Source organism: Carlito syrichta, unplaced genomic scaffold, assembly GCF_000164805.1.
Source record: "Carlito syrichta isolate Samal-C Ts95f unplaced genomic scaffold, Tarsius_syrichta-2.0.1 Scaffold316389, whole genome shotgun sequence".
Taxonomy (NCBI): domain Eukaryota; kingdom Metazoa; phylum Chordata; class Mammalia; order Primates; family Tarsiidae; genus Carlito; species Carlito syrichta.
Genome location: NW_007260485.1, coordinates 531,702 through 555,803, shown reverse-complemented (window position 1 = coordinate 555,803; position 24,102 = coordinate 531,702). Strand labels below are relative to the sequence as shown.

At 41.4% G+C, this 24,102-nt stretch overlaps 1 protein-coding gene across 2 annotated transcripts in view; it reads right to left on the bottom strand.

Moving 5' to 3' along the window:
* Positions 1-15,901: 15,901 nt before the first annotated feature.
* The window catches only part of CD28 (CD28 molecule), a 32,900-nt gene continuing 24,699 nt past the window's right edge, over positions 15,902-24,102 (bottom strand). For both annotated transcript variants that reach the window (XM_008074309.1, XM_008074308.1), the window contains exons 3-4: positions 22,534-22,658; positions 15,902-16,203 (exon numbers count right to left, since the gene is read on the bottom strand). In XM_008074309.1, coding sequence (XP_008072500.1) covers positions 16,075-16,203; positions 22,534-22,658 — 254 coding nt within the window. In that variant the 3' untranslated portion in view covers positions 15,902-16,074. The remainder of the gene's footprint in view (positions 16,204-22,533; positions 22,659-24,102) is intronic.

Genomic DNA, 24,102 nt, shown 5'->3' with positions numbered 1-24,102 from the left:
TTGGAAGGTGGAGGCAAGAGGATTGCCTGAGCCCAGGGTTTTAAGACCAACCTGCACAACTTGGCCTCATCTCTACAATAAATAAAAAAATTAGCCAGGCATGATGGCATGCGCCTGTAGTCCCAGCTACTTGGAAGGCTGAGGTGGAAGGATTGCCTGAGCAGGTCGAGCCTGGGGTAGCATGAGCATGCTACTGCATTGCAACCTGGGTGACGGAGTGAGACTCAAAGAAAGAAGGAAAGAAAGAAAGAGAGAGAGGGAGGGAGGGGGAAGGGGAAGGGAGGAAGAGAAGGGGGAGAAAAGAAAACAAAACAAAACAAAACAAAAGCATGTTTGTTGTGTCCTCCCAAAGTTCTTATGTTGAAACTCCAACCCCCAGTGGCATGGTATTAGGAAGTGGTGCCTTCAGGAGGTAATTAGGTAATAAGGGTGGGGGTCTCATGGTGGGAGCAGTGTCTTTAAAAGAAGAGACAAGACACCTTTCCTCCTTTCTCAGCTCTCTACCATTCAAGGGTACTGCAAAAAGATGACCATCTGCAAACTAGAAAGGAGGACCTCAGTAAACGCTGAATCTTGGACTTCCTAGCCTCCAGAAATGTGAGATATAAATCTCTGTTGTTTAAGCCACCAAGTGTATGGCAATTTGTTACGAAAGTCTGAACTGACTGAGACTGATGGGAATGCCAACTAATACTATGAAAGCAATTAGGTTTAACTTAGACAAGATACAAAATACATTACAAGAGATAAGTGAAACAATAGAAGATTCTCAAAGAGCAAACTGTAGTCTTTGTCAGAAAATGAAATTACTTCTCTATTAGTTCTAGCTATAGTTACTTGATATGAATCGTTACTTGCTATATGTTACAAAAATAAACAAATCTAAATGTGAAGGTTTTATTTTCAAAGAAATTTAGAGTATTTTTATTTTAGAGTTAATGAATTTTCTGTATAAAAGAAACTAATGAGTTTTCTGTATAAAAGAAACATCTACCATATTTTTTTAAAAAAAGAAAAACTGCAACTAAAGTGGCATCTCAACAAAACATAAAGAAATTAGAACAAAACCCAAAACCGTCTGCATGGATCCATGGGAGAAGGTTCAACTATAAATAATCCTGAACCTAATTTCTCTAGGGACTATTTTCTGGCCACGTGAGACAAAATAACAACCAATTGAGATTAAGAACTACAATAAACAAAGACAAGTTGTCTAATGTAACATTATAGTCAACAATACACAAAATCACACAAAAAGTCTTGATGAGAGCACATTATTTATGCTGGAATAAAGGCAAGAAAAGTAAACTGTATGGCATAAGTACCTGATAATTTTTCTAAACTTTTTGCTAAGGTATAGCAATACAGAAAAGTACATAAATCATGCATATACAGCTCAGCAAATTTTCAGAGTGAATAGTAGCACCCAGTTCAAGAAACAGAGTATTTCATCTGCCTGAATTTTATTACTCATTCAATCACTTCACAGCCCATTAACAGAAGACGCAAACGTGTGATAATAACTACATTCAGCTGCCATTAATATGTTCAGTTTCACTTTACATATATTTTTCTATTTGTTATCATGAAGGTATATTTGTCAAGGTAGAGGGATAAAACATTCTTGTTAACACTTTGTTGTCTTGACTGAGGGCGTCTAGATGTTAGTGGGTCTCCATTGATTGCCCTTTATTCTAAGCACCACAAAGATTAGGGCTGGGCCTGACTGGGACTTCCACTACCAAATGCCCTCTGCTCACAACCTTTAACTCCTCTGCTCAAGGAAGGTCAGGGTGTAGAAGCCTTGCCTTCCTGTATGTTTCCCACCCACCCCATCCCCACTCTAAATTTGGTTCCTGCTGTTATCCTGTCACATAAGCCTGTATCCTTTTTTTGTAGCACTGACCACAATCTGTAATTGCATATATATTTGTGAGTTTATGTGTTAATGTCTATCTCCTCTCCAGCTTAAAAGTTCCGTGAGGTAAAGAAATGTGTCTGGGGCCATGCTTTTGTTTCCCTAAGCTTTGGCCCCTTCCCCTATCTCCCTCTAATCTACTTTCTGAATAAACTATATTTTCCAATCTAAAAGAAAAAGAAAATGTGTCTGTTCTCTCACCATACCCAGCACATAGCTCATAGAAGGTATTCAATAAATATTTATTCAATGAATGAATGAATGAGAAAATGAATAAACTATAGGTTGGTGGCTGACTCACAAATTGATCTCCTTAGCCTCTGTTCCCTTCTGGTGGCACAACTCTGTGTCTAGCTGCCTCGTAAGACGTCTCTGCTTAGATTCCCACAAGCATTAAAATCAATATGTCCAGAGGGAGATTAGCCTTTCTCCCCACCCCCACACACAAATTACTTTCTTCTACATCCCTCTCTCAGAGAGTATAAGTATAACCTGCTGCCTTAGCAAGAGTCAGAACCAGGGAGTAACCCTCTCCTGCCCTCTAACTTCTAGTCAGCCACCAGTCCTCCTATTTCTATCTTCTAAGAACCTTCCATGAATACATGAATCCATCCCTTCAACCCACATTCTTGTTTAACTTACTGAAACAGCTGTCAAGTCACCCCATACATGCTAGAAAAATCATCTTTCCAAAATGCAACTCTAATTAGATCTCTCTTGTGCTTAAAACCCTTTCAAAAAATTAGAAGAAATGAGCTACTCTTTCACAGTAGACAGTCCACAAATACTATTAAGTTTGACAAATCAATAAATAAAGATGTAAACATATTGAGAGTTATGGTGGTAAATAGAAACTTTTTTTTTAATGACAACCATCAAAAAATAGAATTATAGGGGAGGGGAGAGGGGAGAGGAAGATGCTTAGTTTTGTAGCTTTCTGTAATGCAAGATTATTGATTATACATTATAAATGATAATTTTAAGGCAGTTTTTTTTTAAGTTTATTTTTTAGTCAGAGTCTCACTCTGTTACCTAGGCTGGAGTGCAGTGGCATGCTCACGGCCACCACAGCCTCGACCTGAGCTTAGGCAATTCTTCTGCCTCAGCCTTCCAAGTAGCAGGAACTACAGGCATGCACCACCACACCTGGCTAGTTTTATTTATTTATTGTAGAGACAAGGTTTCGCCATGTTACTCAGGCTAGTCTCAAACTTGTTGGCTCAAGCAATCCTCTTGCCTCTGCCTTCCAAAGTGCTAGGAGATTTTTAAAATATATCTTCTATTAGCTTTCCAATGCCTTTGCGATAAACCACAAATCCCTTGGCATAAAATGTGTGTCTTAATATGGCACCAGCCCCACAGCAGTCTTACCGCCTCACACTTCACCTCTCACCAACCACTCTGAATCTGCATGTTGAACTCCTCAAAGGCACCATGCCTGTGTTTTTGCATATGTTGATATCTACCTGAAATGTAATTCCCCCCATTGTCACTTGGCCAGTCTCCGTTGTCCTTCAAGATTCAGCTGGTTCCACCCACTCCATGAGTATTTCTCTAAGCCTCCCCCACTGCTCCCATAGGTTAGATGGCACCCCACCTTTGAGCTCCAAGAACTCCCTCTGCATAGCTACCATAGACCAGAAAACCATGTAAAAAGTGTTGTATGTCCCAGAGCTGGGGAGCTTCCTAAGGGCAGACTCTATCTCTAACTCCTGTGCCAATTCAGTGCCTGGCATGAAATGGGTACTTCATAAATGCTGGTGCACGAACCATGAAACAATATGTTCACAGCCACTCATCTCTAAAGTGAAGGAGTTACAAAGGACTAGCTTCCTTGAAGAGGCCCTACATTGAAAGGCCAACAATAGGATCAGAAGAAAATGGGGAAAGAATGTGAGTAGAAAGAAAAACACAGTGATTTATGAGAAATGAAAAGGTGATGAGATTGATTCATAACAAATAAAATGCAAAGCAACTCAATGATCAAATTGGCAAAGATCAACAGTTCAGATAACACTGTGATAATGAGAATTATTACAACCTCTACGTAAAGCAAATTGGGAGTATTTCTAAAAATTAAAAATGCAAGCCGGGCTTGGTGACTCAGCCTGTAATCCCGCGCCTTTGGGAGACTGAGGTGAGTGGATTGCCTGAGCCCGTGGGTTCGAGATCCGCCTGGGCAGCGAGACCTCATCTCTACAATAAATCAAAAAATCAGCCGGGCGTGGTAGCACATGCCTGTAATTTCAGCTACTCGGAAGGCTGAGGCGGAAGGATCGCCAGAGCCCAGCAGGACGAGGCTGCGGTGGCCGGGAGCGGCCACTGCACTCCAGTCTGGGCAACAGAGTGAGACGCCAACTCAAAAAAAAAAAAAAATTAAAAATGCAAGTACTCCTTCTCAAGGCAATTCTACTTCCAACGAGTTTGAAAGCTGTATGTATAATAATATTCATTTCAGTCCAGGGCCAGATTTCAAATTCCAGACCACAATAATCTTTCACCTCTGAACTTGAATGGTGAATCTCTTTGGAGCTTAGTGTATTCCACCTCAATGACCAGTTAGTTCCCCAAACAAGATAGCATATTTCTGAGGTCAGGACTATGTCAAACCTCTTCTGTCCTTCTCAGTGCCCATCACTAGATAGGACACATGTGTGGCCAGTTTGTGTCCTCTTCTTAGGACACAGGCAGGAAATCCTGAAGCTGTTTCCAAAGTTAATGTATCATCCCCAGGAATATTAGTGTTGCCTGAAGTGCCATAGACAGGAGCAAAGAGAGGCTGAAAGACAGAAGACCCAAGCCCAGTACAGCTACTTTCATCTTCGGATAAGATTTCATTCAAAGAAAATTTTCAATATAAAAGGGTGGGAGTTGGTAGCAATGAGCTAAACTCTTCATCTTTCAGAATGAAGAGTCCACAAATACTATTAAGTTTGACAAATCAAGAAATAGGAATGCAAACATTTTGAAAATTGTGGTGGTAAATAGAAAAAAATTTTTTTTTAAATGGCAACCTCCAAAGAATAGAATTATGGGAGAGGGGACAAGGAGGAGGAAGTTGCTTGGTTTTCCTTTTGAATTTTTGAATGTAACATATTAAGAATATTATTTTACAACTACAAAGTCCTATCTCTTCTATTGGCCCCTGGAGTTCAGAACAGCATTAGATAATACAGGGGTAGAAAGAGGCCACTTGGCTAGAAGAGCTTACTAGTATGTGGTATCACACACTACCAAGAAGCCAGCCAATGCTCCCATTTTTTATGTACACATTTTAAGTTCAAAATACAAATACAGTTCTCCAGGCTCCTTCAGAAGATGCTGCTTCTCATCAATTCATATGAGAAAAAGAAGAGGAGAAAGTCTTAATGGAGGTCCTCTTACCTTCTGCTATTCTGTCACTTATAACATTCCACAAAGTCAAGGTGTTCAAAGAAACAAGTGGCCCAAATTTCATGTATTGGTGAACATGGATATTGTTTTGAATGTGGTAATAATATTTAGTTATTCAGGGTTATCAGAGACTAATAATTGAGTATGTCCATAGGACAAGATACTATTGAGTCAAGTTCTTTGTATCCCCAAGTAATATAATCTATGAGTATTTATACACATCAATAAACGTGAAAAAGTAGTACCAATTAGATGACTATAATCTTCATGCAATGGAAAATCCAACTCAAAGTGGCTTAAGTAATAAAGCTGTTTATTGCTTCAAATGACAGGAAGCAGAGGGAAGGATAGTTATAAGGTTAGCTCAACTTTTCAAAATTATGCAATAGCTTTTTATGCTGTAATGTGATGGTCCCTTCAAATTAAGTTCACACAAAAACATCTACATACTCAACAATGCATTCAAAACCCAGAGTCTTCCCTCTTTCTGATCTGCCTGCCTCAGCATGTTCCTCTCAGGACAACTCCTCTCATGGTCCCAAGATGACTGTTCCAGATGTTATTTGCAGGCACAACGTTCTGCAGCAGAAGGGAAACTGCTTATTTCTAAATAGTTCTTTTTAAAGGAAAGGAGAAACTTTCCCAGAGGCCCCTCAGGTTATTGGTTAGAATTTTGTCATGTGTCCATGCCAATCATTGATGAGAACATTAGGACTACTATTCTGGCTTTAACCAATCCTTGTCCACTCCCTGGAATTCCCCAGATGCACATGGAGGGTAGATACCTGAACACAATTAGAGTTCTATTTGCTGCCAAAGAAGGAAAGCAGTTTTTACTTCCAAATGTCTAAAAAATGTCTTTAAATGCATATTAGTGAATGCATTATGAATAATGAATGCATTTTAGCAATTAAAAAATGTAAATTTTCTAAGTCTTTTCATAATACTTAGTTTATCTAATTTGTCAAAAACCAAATATTTATCAAATGAAACACAATCATTCATTTATTCATCCCTTTATTCATTCACCTAAGATATTTGAACACCCGTCTTGTGCCAGATATAATTTATTATGAAGAATTCAATAATGTATAGTTTATGTCATCAAGAAGTTTAATTGGAAAATGCAAAACTTTAAAAGGATGTAATAGTTTTTCATTCTGTAATGTGAAGGTGCCTTTCAAATTAAATTCACACAAACATCTACAAGTCCCACCTAATTTTCAAGTTTTCTAGCCTAAACTTATAGATAAAATTCATTATGTTCTCAAGAGAAAGGGATAGAAATAATTTAGGTAAATTAGTGAACATAACAATTACAGAAAACTATAGATTTATTCAAACAATCCTGATCGACAAATCTCAACATGATATATCTGTAAAACTTAGGAATGTGATGATGGGGGAAACCCAAAACATTGGTATTCATCATGGGAAGATAATTCTAGGAGAGTTATAGTTTGGAATATGAAGACAATTATAAGAATCAGCCCTGAGGTTATTTACTCTGATCCCCTCATGTACTAATAACCTGGAAATATGAGTAGACTCTGCATCAACTGAAAGGCTTCAGAAACATCCCAAGAACTAACTCCAAACCCAGTGTCTTAGTCCATTTGTGCTGTTATAAAGGAATACCTAAGGCTGGGTAATTTATAAAAGGGTTTTATTTGGCTCACAGATCTGTAGGCTGTACAAGAAGCATAGTGTCAGCTTCTGCTTCTGGTGAGGACCTCAAGAAGCTTCCACTCCTGATGGAAGGGGAAGGGGAAATGGCATTTGAAGATCATATGGCAAGAAGTGAGTGAGAGAGATAGAGAGACAGAAAGAGAGAACGGGGGTGCCAGACAACCAGGTATCAGGAGCTAAGAGTAAGAACTCACTCAACCCCCACAAGAAGAACATAAAGTCATTCATGAGGGTCCCATGACTCCCCACCTTCTACACTAAGGATCAAATTTCAACATGAGATTGGAGGGGACAAATATCCAAACGATATCACCCAGTATTCTCCAGGTCACAAAAACTTACTTGTTTTTCCTCTGAGATCTGAACCAAGAATTTCTTCTCACATTACTCTTCAAAGAGAACCCCATTCAATGTAAGTCAAGAAAAACCAACCAAATGAATTAAAGGAAGCAGAAATGAGGGGAAAGAAAGTCTAAGAAAGAGACAGGAGAAAAATTGTTGTGATACTTAGAATCATTCAGTGTTTGTTTGTTTTTTTCTTGGCTTGTTTTATTTTGTCTCAACTGTTGCTCCTTCTAGAAAATTCCTGTTTGGAGAATGGGGATATAACTTATTCTTTAAAGCTCAGTAGCCAAGTGGCAGAAAGGCAAGCTTCTCATCAGGGCCTCAGTAAGCCCATACTTGAGGGCATTAGAAGGGCACTCTCTCTAGCAGGAAGCAGGTATGGGGCTTGGATTTCAGCCCACTCTAGCCCCTTCACTAGGGGCCTTTGTACGGGACACACAATGCACGAATGTACACAATAGCTCTACATTCTGGAGAAGAAAAATCCTGGGAATGGCGTGTGCAGAGCCAGGATTGATTCATTCTGCCAGAAGCTTTTTTCATTACTGACATCCTAGACTTCTGGCACAATAATCTTAATCATCTGACCTTTTAGAGGCAATTTCCTGATCCTGGCTGGACAGATCAGACTAAGTGCTACATTTGGCCCTATTTTTAAATGGCCCAGATGGCGTGAATGGGTGTGTGGCTCAGGATGCTCCCATGTGCTGGGATGCTTCCAGGAACGATGTGTACCGTGGACGTAGCCAGCAGCTATCGGTGGAAATGAGGCATGGGATGAGGGATGATGAGGGTCAGGTCAACGCCCTTCTGATCTGAGTGCAACTGACTTTACCAGTTACCTGTGAGCCTTACTCTAGATTTGTGATGGGTTACTCTTGGTCACCCATGACATGACAGCCAAGTGCAGACTGAAAATGGAGATGACTGGACAGTAGGAAGCTAGTTGTGAGACAGCTGCTTCTGAGCTCTCCTCCACCCACCCCCAGCTAGATTCGGGTGTGCTGTGTGGGGAGGAATTAGCAGGGAAGCCAATCCTGTTCATCATCACACAGGACATGGGCCATTCTCTGCCCCCTGCCTTCTGTGAAGAGAAATGTGTTTCCTTGGAGATTATAATAATTTGATGCCAAGAACAGAGGAGAAAGAGCAAAAGGGCTTAAGAGAAGGGTTGCCATAATTCCTGAGATTTTTAGGCTTTTGGCAATAATTTACAGATGACACTAGCATCCTGACACAGCTTCTCATTCCCCTTACTTATAAGTTCCCATTTCTTCTACTTCAATGACTTTCCCTCAGATTGAGGATCTTCTTCCTTCTCTTCTTGGATCCAAGTCCTTCTTTCAAAACAGATATATGACACTAGCACTCCCAAGAAGCTTTTACACACATCCAAACAGACTCCTTCCACCCTAAAAATGGAGTTGGTGATTAGAACTCAGATACAAGCTTGCAGCTAAAATTGTGACTTAGATCTGAGTCAAGGGTCAGAGAACTGCCACATACAGACCAAATCCAGCCCATCACCTGCCCTGCTACAGCCTATGAGCTCAAAATGGATTTTATCTGTATAAATGGTTGGAACAAAAACCCAAGGAATAGTAAAACTGCATGACATGAAAATTATATAAACTTCAGATATAAATACCATAAATAAAGGCTTATTGGAATATAGACATGCTTATTTTGTTTATATGCTGTCTATAAAACCTATAACTGCTCTCACACTACAATGGCAAAATTGATTAACTATAGGAGACTGTGTAGTCCAAAGCCTAAAATGTTTACTCTTTGGCCCTTAACAGAAAAAAATTGTCATTCCTGGTCTAAGACATGAAAAGAGTTAGAGATGTTAAATAACATCCCAAAGAAATAAATTTCAGGCAAGCCAGCAAGACAAAGGGTGTCCATTAAGATCTAAGTTCCACAGTCAAGACTAAGAGGTTACCCTGAGGAGCAGGGAACAGTGAGCAGGAAAAGCAAAAAATAAAATAAAATAAAGGCATATACAAAGTGCACACTCTACAGCTGGTATATGCTGAGATAAGAATGTCTGTGCTGCCAGTGCCACATCCCCATGCCTGGCCCACTTCTTAGAGCTGGGTGGCCCATGAACTAGTCATCGAATAATGAAGAGGAAGAAAGAACTGAGAAACAAAGCAAGGGAAACCAGCGCTGTACAGGCTTGGGAGGGAAAGAGGGTCTCATCACTAACAACCTCAGGTCTGCCTGCCCTGTGCCATATGTTACAGGTTCCCAAAAGCTAGCAAAAACCCTCACTTGGGAAGCTAAGCATGTGCCCAAGAGACTGCAGAGATGACCAGATGACAACAGTAACATCCCTGATGCCCATCCAAGCTCACCTTTCCCACCCCCTTCCTCAGTCACCAGGTGCAAATATGATTTGGCTCAGAGACTAAATTCAGACATGGAGATAAGCAAGGGAAAGGAAATCAAGCATAAAGTTCATGAAATAAAAAACACCACTTGTTGCTGTTGATCTTTGATGAACTGGCTCTTCTTACCGAAACAGGGCCTCGTTTTCTCTCTCTCTCTCTCTCTCTCTCTCTCTCTCTCTCTCTCTCTCTCTCTCTCTCTCTCTCTCTCTCTTTCTGCTTGCAGGTGACACCCACACATATCCTTCAGCGTTGGCAGAGATGCTCACTCAGATAACAACTGGAGTTCATGCTGCACATTTTCGTCTCCGTGTGTCATCATCACCATGTAAAACCACAACTATAGGAAAACAAAGCTGTTTGCTGCTCTTCTGTCTCAACTGATATTTCCATTCAGCTCACAGCTTGTGCTCTAGAGTCAGAGAAGTGTTTGAGTCTATCACTGAGACAGCACTGCATGATGAAGTGTGAGCAGAATCCTGTCCACTTCTACACTGAAATCTATTCACCTTTCTTCAGTTTTTTGTCCCCTCAAGTTCCCAGGACTCAAGAACCTTTCACAGAGTCTACACAGGCAGACAGAATAAGGAAACAGGATAAGCATTGCACCAAGAATGAGGTCAACTTGAAAAAGCTGATCTGTTCTTCTGTCACCCACATTTCATCCCAAGTGGTTTTTACGTTTTGGGCCCAAGCCAGTCACAGTGGTTCATGCCTATAATCCCAGCACTTTGGGAGGCCAAGGCGAGAGGATTGCTTGAAACCAGGAGTTTAAGACCAGCCTGGGCAACTTAGCAAGACCTTGTTTCTACAGAAAAAAATTTTAAAAACTAACCAGGTGTGGTGGCATATGCCTGTAGTCCCAGCTACTTGGGAGGTTGAGGCAGAAGGATCATCTGAGTCCGGGAGGTTGAGGCTGCTGTGAGCCATGATCACAATGCACTCCAGTCTGGGTGACAGGATGAGACCCCACCACTGGGAAACTGCCATATTCTGTGCTGGACAGTGGCCTGGGTTTCTAAGCACTGGCAGCCTGGAAATCCTCAAAGGGAAGGCGCATGATTCTTGGGGATGCCAATTCAGAGAAGGCCAAGAGGTCTTCCTTCTGAGCACTGCTGCCAAAAGTCAAGTTAGGCCTCCATTAAGAAAACACAAATAGACACTAGAAAGGTAAAGTTATGAAACATTGTGTTGGTCTGGTTTCTAGACCATCTCATTTGTTGCTGCTCAGTGTGGTAGTCAGGCTCCATTACAGTGAATCCAGAAGTTTCCCTAATTTTTCTTACCCATTCATTATTTCTGTTCCAGACAAGATGAGAGAGGAGAAAGGATACTATCTGAAAACAAATCAATCTGCTTTATCAGACTGGAGGGAAAAAGTGAGCTCGGGGTCGTGGACAATCACAATATCCATACTGGAATGTGATGGGAGGTCAACTGGGAAAAATCTGCTTTTTATTTTGTCTTAAACTTGAGTTTCAAGGTACTAGAACCTTTTTATAGAATGAGGTTACACTATTTTTATTAGCACAGCAAAAGAATGCTTACTGAGCAGATTCACTTACGGCTGTTTTTTTTTTAAAAACCAATCTTGTCCCTTTCCAATTTGGTCCTATTGAACCATCCAGGAGTAACCAGCTGAGTTCATTCCTTCTTGGAGTAGTGAGAAACATGTAAGCTCATCTTTTTCAAGTTTTAGTTACTTTCTTAAGTTTAATGAGCTCCATTTCAACAAAGAAAAGAGTCGGTTTGGAGATGAACTCATTACACACCTATCCAATGAACTCCAGGTACCTTCAATGTAATATTTACAATGAAGGAAACAGAAGCTGCTAACTCTTGTGTCTGTTGTTCAAGAGTCATCCCCTTCCCACAAGATGAAAGGGGTGTGTGTGTGTGTGTGTGTGTGTGTGTGTGTGTCTAACTTGATTCTCAACTTGCTCTGAATGCCATAAGTTTTGTTGTCTGTTGTTGTTTTATTTTTAAACTATTGTAAGATATTAGAATGTCCAGCTACGACATGAGCTTGACAGGTGAAGAAGCTGACATTTTCTATCCCTAGCATTCCCGTTTTTAAGCTCTTTTTGAATCAGAGCCAGGCAAGGCATGCACAGAGTTTGTTGGGGGTAAAAATCACCCCACAGAAAAAAGCAAGCAGCAGGTCAATAGTAGGATGAGATTTTAACTACAAGGGCAACCTTTTCAGAAGTCTTGAGCTAAAGATATGTTTAAATCATAGACCATACACCATGAAGAGGGAATTAGGGACTTCAGTGGAAAATGAAGTGGCTTATTTAGCATGATGTTTTAGGATGATTCTTTCTAACAGTATTGGTTTTCCTCACTGCACAAAAATTTCCAAATTGTAAATGAACTTATATCCATCAGATTCCCTTTTGCCAGATTTGACTGTGCATATTTTTTCCTCCTGTTTTTCTAATAAGATGAATTTTTGAACTTATTTACAGAAAAGTAGAAAAGACAATAAACTCTCTCCTACTCAAAGTGTGATTAGAATGTTTAGACTGACCATTAATTCATGTGGCCATGTGAAATTCACTCACTCCATCAATAAATGTTTATTGTATGCCAGGCACTGTTCTAGGCATTAGGCATACAGCAATAAACAAAACAGATGAAGTTCTTTCCCTCATGGAGCTTACATTTTAGTCTGGAGAACCAAGCAATAAACAAATAAATCAGCAAAACATCTAGTATAAGAGATGTAACATGCTCGGGAGAAAAATAAGCAGAGAAAGCAGACAGGGTATGGGGGAATTTAACTAGGGAAGAGGTTCACACTTGAGCAGGGCCCTAAAGGATCAAGCCAGATGGATATCTAGGAAAGATTTCAAACAGAGAAAATAGTATCTGTAAAGGCCCTGCAATAGGGACGTGCTGTGATGTTTGAGGAGGAACATGTATAAAATTATAAAAGAGAGAGAGTTTTACTGAGCCTTAAATGGCCTTGCAGATAGCACAGACTCACTCACCCCAGGTCTTGAAAGAATCCATGCCACTGCGTTTGACCTAGGTCAGTAACAGGTATATGGCAGTCATAATTGTGTTTCTGGGTTCACTGATACCATCTCCAATCTCCAGCATGGAGTTGAATCTAACACCTTAGGCTCGGTTATAGTCCTGTTAGAGTTCCCATCCTAGCCTGGTATAGTACAAAAGGCTGTGTGACCATCACCACTCCCATTAAAATCACCACCTCATTAAAATCACCATGAGGACTGGTTTCGTTGGCTCACCTAAGGAATGGATGGAGTCGAGGCTGAAGCTTGACTTCTCTCAAATTTTGAAGCATTCACATCACATAGAATGCACAGATAAGATCAGCCCAACATCTGAGAGAAGGGAACCATTGGTCCAATGAGAAACAGACTAACGCCAAGCAAACAAACCAGAAATGTACCTTGCTAGAAATGAAACTAGTTATTTGAAAGTCTAATTTTTTTTTAAAGGCTAAACTGAAGATTTATAAAAGGATTTATCCTTTACCTCTTTTAAATAGCACGTTTTCTCCAGATTCATTGCCAAAGTGAAGCATGTCTACTCTGAAAGCATATCTTTCTTAATATTGAAAAGCAATATTAAAGCACAAATTCAGGCCAGGCACTGTGGCTCATGCCTGTAATCCCAGCTTTGTGAGGCTGAAGCAGGAAGATTTCTTGAGCCCACAAGTTCAAGACCAGTTTGGGCAACATAGCAAGACCTTGTTTCTATTAAAAATAATAATAATAATAGATAAAATTTCAAAAATTGGGTACTAATTCAAAACAGGCATATGATAGTTTAGCAGTTTTATCACCGAATACAGAGAACATAATGTTCACTTGGTCTTTTTAAATTGACATGTTCAGTCCAAAATAGGTGAGCTGACAATCAAAAATTACAAGAATACCATTAATGATAAGACACTTACAACCATAGCAGCAAATGGCATTGTTTTCTTCACAATTACCAGACTGAAACTATGAAAGCATTGCTCCAGTCACTGTTTTTCAGCCATTTCTTGATTCATACTAATAGTGAAAATGGACTTCCCTGTATAACATTTCTACTTTGGTTCTGTGCAAAGTGAGTAAGAAACATCTCAAGTGTGATTCATCTTTAGTAAGCCTACTTTTCCAGTTAGAAAATAAAACCATGTATTACCATAGATCAGATTTTTCCATTTTAGAAATGTTTATTTATTTATATACCACAGCCTTTTGTAAAAAGTCTCCAGTTCTGTCCTTTTCAAATACAATCTGATAACTTAAATTGAAGAACTTGGTGTGCACAAGAGGTTGATAGGTGCCAGTATAAGTTCAGCAGTCCTTCATCACCCAAGTACTGCTGAGTTTGACCTTCTTTGGATTAATTAAATTCATGGAATGGAAGCCCATTCAAAAATCAACCAGAGTACAATATTTCCTATCTGGAATCATAAGACTCCTACCCCTTCCCTCTTCCCCACATTAAAAAAACATTTTTAAGACCTCTCTCTCTATACATAAAAGTGGGAGGTTTACCTATATTTCATTACAAGACAAAATATCCCAAGAAACAGGAAAATGGTAGAAGAGGGACTCATATATATTATAGCACCTCATCTCTGCATAGTGGGTTTAAATGTGTGTTACAATATTCCCTCCCTTCCTAGGTCATTGCCGAGTTTAATTTTTATATGACTATAATAATAATAATAGCTAACATAATATGTCAGACATGGTGCTAAATGTCAGGGACAAGCAGAGACAAAGACATACTGGGCCACACCCTCACAAAGATTATAGTGTAGGAACAGACATTTGTTATCATTATCTTCATTTTATAGTTGTAGAACCATAGTCTTAGATGGGCAGAGGCTTGCCTGAGGCCATTCAGCTAGTAATGGGACTTGAACCAAGACTGTCTGCCCCTAAAACCTAGGATACTCCAATACTTGGATTAATCAAAGCACTAAACAAATCTGTAAAGGCACAGAAGAGCCATTCTTCAGGACCCCCAGGCATTTTCCAGTGGAGTCAGATTGGAGGCAGAAAAATATTCAGAGTCATTCCAGAGCCAGGCCTTGCGGAGTCTCTTGAGAACTTTGACGTTCTCTCAAAAGACACACTCTAAAATACTTTCCCATGTCAATGGCTCTCCAAGATACAGGGCCAGCTGTAACCAGAGTTCTGAGCTTTCACACATATAAAGTCTCTGTGAGAAAGGGGTCCCTTTGCCTGATCCCTTCTGGAAAACTTCCATCCAATGCCAGCCACCTTCTCAGCCCATGGCAAGAATGTCATCATTCCCTTCTACTCTCCCTCCTTCAGAAGAAACTTCTTGGGAGTCAATCCTCATGAATGAATGCTTGCATCCCTTTTCACAGCGTTTCCCAGTCCTCCTGTGGGTGCTCTGTCAGCATCTCATTTCAGCTCTCCATGCAGACAAGGAAGAGACCAACTGCTAACACTGAGCCGTAGGGAACAGGAGAGCCCCTGCTGGTCTGACTGGAATGAGCTGGTGGACAAATCACCCTTCAGAGTAGACAAACAATTTTGATATAAAGTGACCTTATTTCCTGACACATTCTTCCTCAGTGTCAGAGAACTCTTAATTCCTTTGAAGTTATATTGCAAACATTAACACTGAAGTCACATCACAGGAAGTAAGGAAAGCATGTTGGTTTCCTCGGCATTGTTTTGAGGGGATCCCATTAGTCAAAATGGCTAAATATGGTCAGAATTCCTCAAAGACAATGTCTACAGCTTTCTAAACTAAAAGGAAAACAGCATTAAATAGGAACTCAATGGCTCATTTCATGAGTGGGAGACAGTTTTAATGGTTTTAAAATATCAAAGTCTCCCTCTCCCTCCCCCTACTCTAACCTACTACCACCCTGAACACCCATTTAACCAAAAAGAATAGTTTTCTAGTCTTTCTTCTCCATCTAAAATGTTCATGGACATCACACTTTGGTTGATTGAGTTGTGCAAGTGAGTGAGAAAGGAAAGAGGCTCAGTCAGCAGCTTGGAAGCAGATTTCAAGGCTCACAGAACCCACTCACTGTTTGTTTCTGCCCTAACGTCTCAGACAAGTCAATAAATACATGGTCAGTTTGAATTTGGGTCATGGCATGGCCCCACTTGGCCAGCCGTAAGAACGCTCTTTCACTTCATCTCGAGTCTCAAAATGATGGTGATGTTTGGTCTAGTCACTCAAGAAAACTCAACTCAATGGCCTAGCAGGGCCCTGAGTGGCCGGCTGGAGGTGAGGCGGCACTTTCCTATCCAGAGCAGTGATGTTGAGCAGGTTGTGCGTGCCAGCCGGCTGGCTTCTGGATAGGTGTCTGTGTCAGGAGCGGTAGGCCGCAAAGTCGCGTGCTGGAGCGTAGGGCTGGTAGTGCTTGCGTGTGGGACCAGGTCGCCGTGGGGTCATGTTCATGTAGTCACTCTGAAGGAGCCTGCTCCTCTTACTCTTCATCTGTGGAAAAGACAAGTGTCAATCGTAGAAGGAGTTCAAAGACTGGGGCAATGGTTCAAATGACACTAAACACCAGCATTCCTTGAGCACCTTGGACTTGGATAATGACTCATCAAACCCTAACTACTGACTCTTCTGAGTGAAATTGAAAAATCTCAATTAAGCCGGGCTCAGTGGCTCAGCCTGTAATCCCGCGCCTTTGGGAGGCTGAGGTGAGTGAATTGCCTGAGCCCACGGGTTCGAGACCCACCTGGGCAGGCGAGATCTCATCTCTACAGTAAATCAAAATAATTAGCCCGGCATGGTAGTGTGAGCCTATAGTTCCAGCTACTTGGAAGGCTGAGGCGGAAGGGTCGCCAAAGCCCAGCAAGTCGAGGCTGCGGTGGCCGGGAGCGGCCACTGAACTCCAGTCTGGGCAACAGTGAGACTCCAACTCAAAAAAAAAGAAAAATCTCAATTAAAGAAAGTGTTTGAGAGAAACACACCAAAGTTTCTCTCAATGCTGTAATTTGACCTGAATTCCAAAAGCATGCTAAATAACATACCCACTGTGGATTTTCAAATGCACTTGAAGGCCCTTCCTCCTTTGAACAGGTGAAGCCTTTTTCCATTTCAATCTTCTTACATTAGCATCTGCTTAAAAAGTCACTTTTCCATAATTAACCAAAGAGGATGACCTTCAGCTCCTCCTGGATCTGGAGTAATCATACATTTGTAAAGGTAGAGTCCAAATGAATGGGGATGTCCAGTTCTAGACAACCAGTTACATCTTCTTCCCTTAGGGGGCGCATGTTTCTACTGACAATTGTGTCCCTCATCCCCACCCCACAAGGCCCAGCTCCCCAGGATAGATTTCTACTAGGACTGCAGGAATTAAAAGCAGTGAAGTTACCCTTACCATGAATCTTAGCAAAATTGTGGACTGAGGCTTGGAAGAATCATTTCTGGATCAATGTGATGGTCAATTTTACATTTTCAACAACAAAAAAAATTCTAAAAATAGAAGGTCATCTGGATTTCTGGATTCAGAATCCTCTATTAGAAAACAAAAACCTATTTCTTAGCACACAGGCCTGGCGCCTCAGTAGACATGTCACACACATGTGATGTGATACCTGGATGAGTGCGTGAAGGAATGACTTCAGCCTTGACTTATGTCCACACACGCCTGCCTGAGCCTTCCCAGTTTCTTAACAGAGGGGCCTGAGAAAGTGTTAAAAAGGTTTGGAAAACCCTGACCTCATGTTGGTAGACACAGCTAGCACGTCTCAGGTACCTTCTGGAGCTCTCAGCAGTGTTCTCTAATGCTGATCACTCTCCTGTTTTTGCACCTCTCTTCTTCTTTGCCATCCACCACATCCTGGCTTTTGTCCTACCTCTAGCCACTCCTGCCTGCCTTCTTTGCAAGCTCAGAATTGCAAGTTAGAATTCCTCATGGCATGGTCCTTGGTCTTCTCCTCTACTCACTCTACCCTCTTTCCCTCGGCAGTCTCATCCACCTTCAAAGCTTCAGTGACCACTTATTCATCTGAATTTATGTCTCTGGACTCAGAGGCACTCCAGCCAGGCCTGATGGCTCATGCCTACATTCTCAGCATTTTGAGAGACCAAGGCAAGAGGATCACTTGAGCCCAGGAGTTCGAGACCAGCCTAGGCAACACAGTGAGACCTTGTCTCTACAAAAAAAATCAAAAAATTAGCTGGACATGGTTGCATGCCCCTGTAGTCCCAGCTACTCTGGAGGCCAAAATGGGAGGATCACCTGAGCCCAGAAGGTTGAGGTTGAGGTGACCTGTGATTGTACCACTGCACACTCCAACCTAGGCAACAGAGCGAGACCCTGACAAAACTCAAGATGTCCCCCTAGATCTGGTCTTGTCCTAGTGTTTCTCATCTCAGTGAATGACACCTTCATATAAACACTTGCCCAAGGCAGACCTGCCAAGCTTCATTCTTGACAACTCAAGCTCCCTTAACCCCTGTCCCAAGAGACATTTGACAAGGTCTAAAGACATTTTGGGTTGTCACAATATGGAGGAATGTTACTGGCATTGGTGGGTAGAGGCCAGAGATGCTGCTGAACATTCTACATTCACAGGGCAGTCCCCAGCAAGAAAGAATCATCTTGGTTCTACATCCTTTTTATGAATAACAGACTAGAATTCTGTGCACAGGACTACAGCAGGGCAAGGGTGAGACCAAGGAAATGTCTGTACCCAGATAAGTGTAAAAGATTGCTGATGTTAATCTGAAAAGCATTTTTAGTATCTACTCCAGCCCTGACTACTCCCTTTGCCAAACCTTCAGTCTTTGCCTCCAGACACCCAAACAAAACAATAGCTTCTAGAGAGTCCCCAGTAATGAAGATGTCTTGACTCTGAGGTTTTCCAGGTTGCACACAAAGATAATGAACGATCTGCGATCAGCTCCCATGCTCCCCCACACTGTGAGCAGGCAGTGGATTTACTTATTCTTGCCCCAACTCTAGACACAGCAGTGGGATGGAAATGACACACATAGGACTGGGGACACCCTTCAGAACACAAAGTGCCCATGTGCATCTGGCATGTACATATATGTGTGCAGGGCCTACCCAACTATGTGTCTGGTGACCGTGTCATCCCTTCCACTCCTTCCCAGCCAATGTCTGCTAACCAAGTGAGATGTCAGGACAGCTCCTCCTCTGGCCTTCCCCCTAACACCAGCCCTACCCACCCCTGTCCTGGGAGCAGCAGCCACCCCCAGGACAAACACAAGGTAATCTACTTTAAGAATTAACTGGGGCCGGGCTTGGTGTCTCAGCCTGTAATCCTGCACCTTGGGAGGCCGAGGTGAGTGAATTGCCTGAGCCCGCGGGTTCGAGACCCGCCTGGGCAACTTTTCATCTCTGCAATAAAAATCAAAAAAATTAGCCGGGCGTGGTAGCATGCGCCTGTAGTTCCAGCTACTTGGAAGGCTGAGGCGGAAGGATCGCTGGAGCCCAGCAGGTCGAGGCTACGGTGTCCGGGAGCGGCCACTGCACTCCAGTCTGGGCAACTGAGTGAGACTCCATCTCAAAAAAAAAAGAATCAACTGGATTAAAAGGCAGTTACTACCTGTACACACACTATCCACATCCCCCACATTGTGATCTGCAGTGGGAGACACGATGTTTTTTAAAATGCTCCTTTAGACTAGGGAAAGAAGCAGGTTGACCAATTCAGCTGAGTGGATGGAGAATTGAAAGGAACAGGTGCTGGTCTGTGGCAGCCTGACTGAGAGGAGCTCTTTATTTACTCAAATGTCAACAACAGGTCAAGAACTGAGGAAGAATCTGCAGCTGCTCCCAGAAACCCACTCAGCCTAGATCTGCCTACAGTGGCACATCACAGGCCTCCAGGAAGTTCCAGAACACAGAAGCTTACACCAAGGCACACTGCAGACCAGCCAAAAATAGGATTTCAGAAAATGACCCAGGAAGCAGCTAAACTCTAGGGATCTCAACGGCCTAGATGCCCAGCTCAGCAAGTTTCTTGTTGCTTAAACAGCAACAAACGGAAAAGATGAGCCCAAAATGTATTCTATAACATTTTGCATTTATACCTTTTAGTCAGAGTGCAAAGACCTAGATTTGAGATTTGAGGGTAGTTCTTATTTTTTACCAGAGGCCACAGATGATAAGACATGCCAAGGACAGGAACTACCCAATTCACAGGGGGTCTGTGAGACAAAATAAGACCAGAGGTAAGTTTTCTCAAAGTAAAGCAAAAAGAACCTCACTAGGAGTTCGTAGTCATGCTGCCAAAGAAAAACCCCAAGCATCTATGAGGTGCTTGAGTTGAAAATGAACTGTTGGCCGGGCTCAGTGGTTCAGCCTGTAATCCCGTGCTTTGGGAGGCCAAGGTGAGTGAATTGCCTGACCCCCGCAGGTTCGAGACCCTCTCGGGCAACTTGGCGAGACCTCATCTCTACAATAAATCAAAAATTAACTGGGCGTGGTAGTGCGCACCTGTAGTTCCAGCTACTTGGAAGGCTGAGGTGAAGGATCGCCGGAGCCCAGCAGGTAGAGGCTGCAGTGGCCAGGAGCGTGCCACTGCCCTCCAGCCTGGGCAACAAGAGTGAGACTCTAACTTTAAAAAAAAGAAAAGAAAAGAAAATGAACTGTTTAAACCCATTAAGAGTGAGAAACGCTTTTGTCCCTGTGGGGATTCAAGTCACTCAGCAAATTAGTGCCCCATGATAGTACCTGACATTCTAATGCATGTCTACAATCAGTTTTAAATGATGAGCTGTATCCTTCCGACCACTGAAAGTTAAAGCAGCTCCCAGACTACTTCCTGCAAAGCTGGTAAATTACTTCAACCTAAGTCAGCATACCACAGGGGAGCACCTTTCCTGGAGGGCCACTGCACCTGGCCTTTAAGTTAGAAAACTGAGCTTCCCCATGAAAGGATTGGAATGGCCAGGGATTAGGCAGAAACAAGACCTGGGAATTCTAAAAATCCTAAAATTATTGACAAACACCACAGAGGATCAAAGCTGGAAGATACCTTGGATGAAGATAAAAGATACAGAAAGACAAAAGCACTCAACTAACATGAGAGGCAGAACTTGGGCAATACTTGACAATACTGTAACCCTGTCAGGTTGGGCAACTCACATAAGACAAGGCAGGCAAATTCCTAGGATGATACCTCATATAAAGAATGTCCAGGAACAAGCAACCACTTTGTTCCCCACCCTGCAGAGGGTACAGATTAGGCAATAGGCAACCTGACACATATTCATCTGCCCACTGGGGCCTTCTTAACTGCAAAGAGCACATGGGGAACAATCGAGAGAAAATTTTGGCAAGAAGTCAATGAGAGTTTAAAAGGGCGTAAGAGGCTGAGCTCATAACTGTGATTCCAACACTTTGGGAGTCTGAGGCCGGAAGACTGCTTGAGCCCCAGAGTTCGAGATAAACCTAAGCAATATAGAAAGATGCCGTCTCTACAAAAAATTAGACAGGCATGATTTTTCACACACCTGTTGTCCCAGTTACTCAGGAGGCTGAGGCAGGAGGATTTCCTGAGCCCAGGAGGTTGAGGATGTGGTGAGCCGTGAACACACCACTGCACTCCAGCCTGGGCACCATGAGGCCCCTGACTCAAAAATAATAATAGTAGATAAATAAAATGAAATGAAAAAAAAGGGCCTAAGGCCAGATGATAGAATGGCATGATTGTGACTCCAGAGCTGTCTCCCAGCACCAAGCCTAATAAACAAGATGGCTTAACATAGTATGGCTTCTAAAAAATCACTGACCCATCTGAGAGTTAGTTAACTATGTGGATTATGCCTTAAAGATGGACATCCTACTTCAGGTAGGCTCATTTAAGTCCTGAATTTGACCTCTCTGGGGGTTATTGATTCATCAATCTAATAAGTGCATTTATTAAGTACCAAATGTACTTAATATCAAACTGTGGAGAATATCAACAGAATTGGTCCCTTCTTCTTGAAGAGGATACATTTCTCATCAAAGAAATGACTCATACATGCATCTAGCTTCTAGAAAAAAGTCAAAGACAGCATGGAGTTAATACATAAGGTAATCCGTACATACTACCAGCGTGAGAAGGAAGTCACTGAGTGAGGAAGAGATTCTCGCTCAGGAGATCTCTTCTCAACTGCAGATATATTCATCAAAATGTGTTCAAACCTAAGCCAAAAAGTCAATGCTTGGTGCAAAGGGAAATGCACCAAGTGTGTTACACAAACATTTGCAAAAGTTGGTAAACTTCGATTAGGTGGTGAGAGCTCAGAAAAGTCTAATTCCCATTAGCGTTTCATAATGACAGCCCCATGCTTGGCCTCACACAATTCAACTGCTTCAGAGGAGACAAAAGAATGACTCAGATAAACACATCTCATTTCTTTGCTAGATTTGAATACACATCAGTAGCCAATTTTCTCATGATTTTGGACCATGTCAAAGTTTTTTGTTGGCTTCAGTTACCTAGTTTCCCAAGTTGCCTGGAATTTTATACAAATGTATGCATTAAAAGTGTTTTATGTGTCATAATTATATTGCAAATTGGGGAGAAGAAAGGGAGTTACTCCTTGTCTCCTCCCCCAATTTTCCCAGCATCTTCTTCCGCCTGGCCACTTACTCAGTACCTTCTGAAAAGTGGAATTCACATCAGATTTCTATTTCAAATAAGAACCTACTCGAGTATGGGGAGAAGATAATAATAATAATCACATATTAAAAGGAAAAGAAAATAAACCACAAGGCAACATTCTTCCATAAGTTCAGATTGCATGTGCAGTGGAAAGATGGCACAAATGCAGTGCTACTTCTCTTACCCAGAAAGTGCACAGGGCCACTGTCACCATCAAACTGTAGAAAACCAGGACTCCACCAACAACCACCAGTGCCCAGAAGGGTTTAGCAGACTCAGGGGATAAGTGAGGTGGACAACTATGTTTCTCTGGAAAACAGAATAAAGTGGATTAAATGATACAGGGATGGCAGTTGAGTACATTTCCTTCCTTCTGAAATCAGAGAAGAAAGTGAAAAAAATAAAAATATGAAAAACATCACCAGCTCAGAGTGTATAGACTTGCTCTTTGGGAATTAGTCAACCCCAGCACTGACCATGAACTGGTCAGTTTTTACAACTGCAATTGAAAGCCATTACTTTAGAGTAGTATGTTGATAGAGTTGCATTTGCTTGACTTTGTTGGATCCACTGTGTAATTCAAAATAGTGGCTTCCAGAGGCCTTAACCTAACCCTGCCCCGTTCCTCCATCAGAAGACAGTTCATCTAGACCCTAAACTATATCCTCAGAATAAGTTAAATAATATACATGTTTTCAAGTCATAAGAAAATCACCAGCCTAATATAGTAGTCAGAACACTGGACTGATAATCAGAAGATACATTTCTAGCTCTAACTCTGTCTAATATATTATATGATGATAGACAAGTCACTTTATATCTTTGGGAATCAGAAAGGGATTAGGAAGAAACCACAGAGGTCTATTGAAAATTAGGAATAGAAGGAATACCCCAAATCTCCTCTTTCATTGATTTCAACACTGGCTGAATTATCTTAGGAATTTTAAATATAACAATGTCCAGCATACCTTCCTCAACCCACATCAACTACTTCAGAATCTCAGGGTTGGGACCAGGCATTCGTATTTTTTTAACCTACCTAGATTTACAGTTTGAAGACATGATTGAAAATTACTGAGTCATTGGTCTTCTTTCCTGTTCTAATATAAATGATTGTGTGTGTGTGTGTGTGTGTGTGTGTGTGTGTGTGTGTGTGGTGTAATACTATCTTAAAGTAGTATTATTATTTCTATAGGAAAAAATATTTCACTCAGCTTCCAAAATAGCATATTCCTTAGCCTTTGACTTGATTCAATTAAAATATTCTGCTTGGACATTATAGATATCAGAAATCTAAATGGGACTCAGCAAACAAAATATTCACACATTAATTGCTTCTATTTTACCAGGTCACAAAAGGTATTCTGCCACATTAAGCTAATGGCTTTTTCCTTATTTAGTATCTCTCATTTTTCACTGTCACAGCTTTGTCCTGGCATAGGAGAAAAAAACATTTATTGGAATTATTCTAGTATTCAATATAAAGCTGAATACACACTTTCTTATTTATCATTCTACAGAAAGGAAAAGCTATAGTATATACACAAAGTATACTGAAAAGTCTATCTGACCTTTCTCAGTTTTACTTGTTGCTACCATAGACAGTATTCTTCTGAGTTGGGGAATCATAATTTTTCTCCCCAACATTTAAAGAGAGCATAATTACAACATAAGCTCAGTAGATTTATTTTCACTAATTAATAAACACTACATAATAGTATTGAGTTTGAAGAGAGACTGTAATCTCAACATT